General features: G+C 35.9%; 1 protein-coding gene across 1 annotated transcript; it reads right to left on the reverse strand.

Annotated features, from left to right (window-relative positions):
- Nucleotides 1-1749: 1749 nt before the first annotated feature.
- LOC127851325 (uncharacterized) lies at nt 1750-7226 on the reverse strand. Its single transcript, XM_052385032.1, has 6 exons — nt 7117-7226; nt 5396-6303; nt 4897-5106; nt 3595-3697; nt 2892-3028; nt 1750-2572 (listed from the first exon to the last, which is right to left on the reverse strand). The coding sequence occupies exons 2-5, from the start codon at nt 5396-5398 to the stop codon at nt 2892-2894; spliced, it is 453 nt and encodes a 150-aa protein (XP_052240992.1). The 5' UTR covers nt 5399-6303; nt 7117-7226; the 3' UTR covers nt 1750-2572.
- Between the last annotated feature and the right edge of the window lie 465 nt (nt 7227-7691).

Genomic DNA, 7691 nt, shown 5'->3' on the forward strand with positions numbered 1-7691 from the left:
ATGATCAATATTTTCTGATTTTGTAACGTATTCCGTATTTATTATAAAGTTAGAAATAAAAACATCATGGGCAAAAATAACAGGATAAATAAAAAAACGAATACAAATAAGTATTTTGCTTGCAAAATCAACTGAAATAGTTTGCTCGTGTCATGGTATAAGTCAACCATGCCCTTTACTGCTTGCTTTAAAATAGATCAGGCAACACTTGTGGCCATACATTATACTCTAAACGTGTAGGTATTTCGAGACGATGGTAAACTAACTTTGCATTTTTAAAAATGCAATTTAACCACTGAATAATGCAAATTAAAAGCAGAGTAACTGAAAAGGGATCTTGACATAAATATGATTTCTTCTGAAGTGTGCATTGAGTGGTTTATAATCAGCAGGTAGTTGATATGATAAAGTTAAACATGTTTACAATTCCATAAACAATCACATATGTATAATTGTAATAATATCTTGTGAAGTTAATAGATCATCAGTATACGAGATAACACTCGCGCGTCCAAAGCACAAGCTCAGTACTATGATATGAAGCACTATGCCAAGCTAGGTATCAACTTGTTTCTATAAATACCAACGCAATTATCACAGTATTCACGCAATGAAGACATGTGCGGAGGCGGTAGAAACTTTCGTTGTATAAAGAGTATGATGCGCCAATTGCGGACACACGATTCAATAAATACTATCTGTTACGCTTAAAAAAGACTCAATTGTGGTGAGATAACATTTGCACAACGTGTTATATAATCAGTTGGAGCTGACGTTAAATAGTATACAGGGACATGTTGGTAGCTGATATTAACACGTCCTGTGAAACAGAAGAAGTTAAAAATACGTATAACAGAGGAGGACAACATCAACGTCGCTATGGAATCAAGTTAACTTGACGGGTACGAATAATGCAGATGAGAAGATAAAACGTAATCTCAGTTTTGGAATTATCTAAACCAATTTAATCTAGATCATGAGGATGAACAACAAGGTCAATGTATAAACAAACATAATTGTCATTTAAGATGTCGCTTGTCTGACGTAGTATTGATCAAACTGGAATGAATGTTTGTAACTCTTATTAATATCCTGATAGTTCAGTATATTTAACTAGCAAACATGTAATTGAAGTATTCCATTATGCTTGCTGTACTACATTTGTAAATAACTGCTGTTTCGTAGTGCTAATGTGTGTTGATACTAAATTGACTATGAAGATCCGCAATTTTTTACAAATATTATGCTTAAGACATATTTGAAAGAATGGTAGTATAGCATTTATGAAAATGATGAATGCGTGAGATTGTTTTTCAATACAAAACAGTATTTCATAGCATAGCAAAGTTTACCAGCAATCAAATTCTTCGTACGAAAAGTAAAACATGTGAAGAATAGTAAAAACATAACCCGGTTAAACATTTTGAAGCATGTTTAAACAGGCTTAGCTTCAGCTCAATTTTTTTAAATTCCAAACCATATATTGATGTAGAACGTTCTGTAATTGTTTATTGAAAATTATATGTGAACTAAGCAATGTGAATACTATATGTTAGCCACCATAATAACTTCTTGAAATATCAATGAACAAGTCACTTAGATCTTTTTCGTTAAACAATTTAATGCTAATTTTTAACGGCCATGCCAGGTTGTTTGAAACACTGTGAATCAAAACACTATGAGCTTTCTCAAACGTTCGCCAATATATCTCAAACATTTGAAAGGTAAATAATAGAACACAAACAGGTATAAAAATGCAATTTTATTTTTAAACAATAGATGTGTTTGTCAGAAACCAATGCCCCTGTGTGTGTATTTCAATGTTTATGAGGTCCCTCCGCGCCAGAGGCTGCATTAGGTGAGGACCCGGAGTGTGTCCCAGCACTCCTTCCTAATCAGATGTTAGACTCCCGAAAGTTGAAACGAATTTTGAATGATAGCTGCAATTTCTAGCTATTTATTGTTTACTGAAATATTTTTAATTTTGAGGTTGTCTTGTGCTGTGGGGGGGAAACCGGATTACCTGGAGGAAACCCCACCTGTCCGGTATGGTGACCACCAACCAAATTCACATGCGCCGGGAACGGGGATCAAACCCGGGTCGTCTTGATGAGAAGCGATTACGCCGCTTTTAAATAAAATTTCAATATATCATTGGGCAGGTTCAGAAATTATCCCCCTTTTAAAGCTTATTACTTCCCTTGCATTGTATTTTTTTACTTTTGACCTCGAAGGTTGATCTTGAGCTTAACCTTTCACCACTCAAAATGTGCAGCTTCATAAAATACACATGCATGCCAAATACCATGTTGCTATCTTCATTATTGCAAAAGTTATGGCCAATGTTAAAGTTTTCGGACGGACGCACAGACTGACAGACTGATAGACGAACTGACGGACAGTTCAACTGCTTGATGCCACCCTACCGGGGGCATTAACACAACACCAGACACAAAGCTTGTGTACAAGATGTTTGTTGAAGATGGATTATATCATTAGCATGTTCTTTTTCAAAACTTCACTTTTCAAGTTGCCGTTGTCGTCGTAGGGGTAGCGTAGTCGGATTTCCAGTCTGCAAAATCAATTTCATAATATAAATGTTATTTTCTGCGATATGTATACGTCTTTTAGTAAGCATTTGTTTAAACGTACCCACATTTAACATGTCTTAACAATGGGTTCATTGTGTAAATACAAAATGTTCGCATCGCGAAAATATCTCAAAATGATTGAAGATAGATTCTCATCTAATGTATTATAAATAAAAACTCGCCTTGCGTTCTCACATATTCCAGAAGCCCTCAATAACTCTACAATTAAACTGCATCGTGTTCTCCTCTGTTATCGTAAGTGTTCATTTAAAATATCACGAACATACATCGTGTTCTCACCTATTTCCTAACGTGCGCGAGTAGCTGCTTGATGCTCATCTTTGCTGCTGCGGACTCAACGGCTGTAACGGCCTTGTCCTCCTCATCTTCTAGCACTTCATTCACATGCTCACGTTTTGCAAGACGACTCCACGACTCTAAACAAATAAATAACTTAAAACACACCACGTCCTACATGGCCTTAACATTCAGAGAATTTAACTAAAACGGGTATGTTTCGGTGGAGAAATTACGTCACAAGACATACGTCATAAACAGCGCAATCCGATGCATGAAAAACAAAAGTACGGGAAGCCGGTTTTGAGAAAAGTTTTAGTGGAAAAGCAAAATAGTATTATATGTGATACAATCGATAACAAACGGCAGACATGGGCCGGACGTCTGAAAAAAGTATTCATTGAAATAGTGACAATTATATTTTATATAGTTGTGCATGTCGGCTGTGTATTGCTTTTTGTGATCTTGACGTTGTTGCTTGCCGGGGTAATAGCTATCCGATGTGTCAGAGGTGAATTTTGAATTCTTAAATGAACAGATTGGCATAGTTTCAGTGCAGAACCTTATAAACATTTCACTCGCACGATGATTTTTATCTGAAAGTACATAGCAATCATATATGTCATTTAAATACAGCGGTACAAAAAGCGTGTACTAAAGCATATACATTTTCGTTATTTGTTAACATGACACTTATCGAACTCACTCTGGTAGCCTTTCAGCCTCACAGCGTCTATCTCCACCCAGGTTTTTGCAGCGGTGCAGTCGATAACCAGCAGAATGGTGTCCGAGAAACAACGAATTGTAGACTGAAAATAGAACCACGTTCAAGTATGTTTACCGGTGGGGAAGGAATTTTCTGTTAATTCACGTCAAAACGTTTTTTGAAATCACTGCAACAATTAATTTGAGAAAATCAGATATACTACACGCATATTTGTATGAGTTGACTTAAATTCATAAAATAGTGCGGTGATACTTCTTTGACTTCAGAGCTGAGTGTTCTGACATAGAAAGAGCGAAGTGAGATAGATATTCTTGCGCATGGCGACTGAATTCATCGCTCTTACTGTATAGTCGCCTTATGCGTACAGATAACCCTAATATTACACTAAATATTTTTCACAAATAATTCAATGTAAAAGCAACACATTTAAGCGCAAAAAATGCAACAATTTGTACATTGGGATCCCAATAACCATATCTTTACTTAAAGGGCATTCTAAGCTGAATCGATCGATTAAAGAAAAATAAAAAGACATGTCATGTACACAAAGAATACAAACGAAGAAAGAACTTGACACAAATCAAATTAAACTGTTTGTGCAACTTCTTGTTTCCGGCCGTTTTGTATTGGAGAGTAACTTTTTCAGTGCAATGTCGTACTTTAGTCTCTTACTTTATAATTGTTCAGGGATTAAGAAGTGGAGACCCATCAATATCTCTAAAGGATAAAACAAGAACAACAGTCTAAGTGTTAAACATGCCTTCGAGTTAAATATGATGATTTGTTTAAAGAGTACAGACTTGATGACTCGATTATGTAGTATAACGAAACCAGTGTCCGTTACACGCGAATGCCTTACACGTGGCGTAATCACAAGGACGTCACGTACTATTGAGTACTATTTATGTCAATACCACGCTTTAAACGTTCGTACTGTTCTTTTGTCAGTTGTGATATACGTTAATGCGTTCCTTCCGATACTTCAAATATAAGTAATGAAGTCTCCAAATTTTCTACGCGACCATTACGAAATATAACAGAAAAATGAAACTCATGTTCTAATACCAGAAGAGAAATAGTGGAAGCTAGTATTTTATTTAATGCAAATTATCAATTACCCGTATGTAAGATACAAAACAATAACAACAGTACGACAAAGCACATAAGCATGGTTATGTCTAGGGTCAAGGGCCTTCGAATTGTCCATGCAAATAATTGCGTGTTTAAATCGGTAAAGAAGTTTGAACTTACTAAACTTAACTTATCTGTTCGTTCTTTTACCTCAAACGATGGACTAAATATCCTCGCAAACTTAATAACGGATACTTGGGGCGTCGACCATAGCCATTTCCACCTCCTGTTAACGACCATTGTTCCGTTGGGCCACATTTCTTCTTGGAAATCGAAGCACCCAATTTCCTTGACACCGCCAGCATTGAAAGTCTCGTAGACGTCGACTTTTGTTACGTAGACGGGAGTGGCGAACTTCAACTGACCACCAAAATTTCACGATGGTACGTTTATTACGAGTTAAAGCACTGAATTATGCATTACTTTAAGGAGGACACACTAATAGTTTCAAAACGTAAGTCTTGTCTTAACGGAGAAATACATTGCACAAAAACCGGTGCTTGTAAAGCAATGATTCATTAAAAAGTCACGCACTTCCAAGCTATTACGGTTTAATTATATGACGTTAACACTTTGGTTTAAAAAACGATTTATAAATCTAACTATTGGAGGACAATACAATCGCTCAATAACAGTCTAATTTCCCTACCATTAAGAACTGGTTTGCGTCGATGACATCTGGGGCCCATGCCCTTTTGTCATCCGCGTATCTAGGGTACACATCTGGGACACCCTCTGTTTGCTTCGCACTCCACCTGAAAAACGAATTACACCTGATGAGCCGCGTTCTTGGAACAAAATACGCGCGAACTTGTCCTCCAAGATTAGCTTGTGCATTCCTCACGTGCTTATCATGAGGAAACTTTCCGCAAAGACCTCATTTCGTGTACAAAAGAGACTTCATTAAAACGCAAATTCCATAACAGCGGACAGTGTCGTACTCTATTACCCATTGCGGACTTCACAGGCTAATCCGAGAAGACCATTGACGCACATATATTAAGCCCCTTTTCACAGAGCGAGGCCCATATAACAAAAATGTTCCGGGGAGGGATGATTATAAAAACGGACGAAGGGTTCCGCTCTGCCGAGGATGTTATTCGTAAATAATAAAACGCAAAGTCGGACATGGCACCTAACCATTTTGCAGCGAATATTGTGCTGTGCTTAAATGTTGTTTCAGCATAAATGGCATGCATCAACAAATAACAAACACAACGATATGATATTTCAAATAACATGCACTTAAATATTCATAAATGTGTAAACTGCTATATTTAAGACAGGTAATATTATTTATAAATAATATATGAAAGAACATATTCTTATTGTATGTGTTTACAATATTGTGTTAACAATATGTTCAGATATAGAGCACACTTGGTTCCAATGATAGTTTCATCTAAATGCCCTGTCGCCATAGAAGCCATACAAATAACTTCTACGTCTTGCAAACAATTGCTCGAGTAAATGAATATTCAAACTGCCGATACTTATTATAGTAGCGTCCAATCGCCGACGAATACCCAATCACATCACTGACCCACTGCACTGCCTCTGTAATGATAGTTAAAGTGCTACATAAAATAATGCAGCAAAGCAATAGTGGTAAATATACAATTTCTTAAAAAACCCACATACGATGGCGTTCTTTGCATATGTCAAATAGATTTTAGTTAACGATGTTTATTTCTGGCGTATAAGTCTTTTTAAACACTTAATTGTGTTTAAATATTTTGTTTCCAAAACTTCAAGCGCAAACGAAAAACATTGTGACGTCACGTCATAAAAGCACCGCAATCTTGTCGCGCAACAAAGAAACCCAGTTACGCGTTATTGATTTAATATGCAAAGCAATATAATCAATACAAATGTCTCCCTGTTGTGCAGTGTATGGTTGTTCAAATAGACATGAAATAATATCATGAAAGTGTAATCGCGTACTCAACTTTGTCCGACAAGTTGAATAAAGGTTTACACGGCAAGGCTTGCCGTGAGCAACTTATCATTAGCATCATACAAGTGAGTAACAAATCAACAAAATAATCGAGAATTTTTTTTTTGTTAAACGATGTTCATAATTGGGTTAATTGAAATATCGATCACAACTGAAACCGATTTGTAGAATAAGTTGATGACACTTTTTCAGCTTTAAAAAGAACTATAAAAACAATCTTAATTTAGTATAAACGACACGCTTACCTCCATGACAACGTTTATTAAATTTTTCAAATAAAAAAGTGAAAACAATATTCACTTCCATTTTCTATTATTCCATTCTTTTATCGAAACTTACTTTAAATTACACTATTGTATTGTAATCCTATCGAAGTTTACAATTATGTATGCTTAACACAATATCCGAAATACCTTTAGCATTCGTTCGATGCTCTAAACAAATAAATAACTTAAAAAACACCACGTCCTACATGTCCTTAACATCAAGAAAATTAAATTAAAACGGGTATATTTTGTCGGAGAAATTACGTCACAAGACATACGTCATAAATTGCGCAATCCGATGCATGAAAAATAAAAGCACGGAAAGCCGGTTCAAAGAAAATGTTTAGTGGAGGTACAGAATAGTATTATATGTGATGTAATCGCTAACAAACGGCAGAGCTGGGCCGGACGTCTGAAAATAGCATAAATTAAAATAGTGGCAAATATATTTGATATAATTGTGCATGTCGGCTGTGAATTGCTTTTTGTGTTTTATTACGTTGTTGCTTTCCGGGGTAATAGCTATCCGATGTGTCAGAGGTGAGTTTTGAATTCTTCAATGAACCGATTGGCATAGTTTCAGTACAGAACATAAACAAAAACATTTCACTAGCACGATGCTTTATGTCTGAAAGTACATAGCAATCATATATGCCATTAAAATACAGCATTACATAAAGCGTGTACTAAAGCAGATACAGTTCAGTTATTGTTAACATATC

This window comes from Dreissena polymorpha, chromosome 11 (genome assembly GCF_020536995.1).
Source record: "Dreissena polymorpha isolate Duluth1 chromosome 11, UMN_Dpol_1.0, whole genome shotgun sequence".
NCBI lineage: Eukaryota > Metazoa > Mollusca > Bivalvia > Myida > Dreissenidae > Dreissena > Dreissena polymorpha.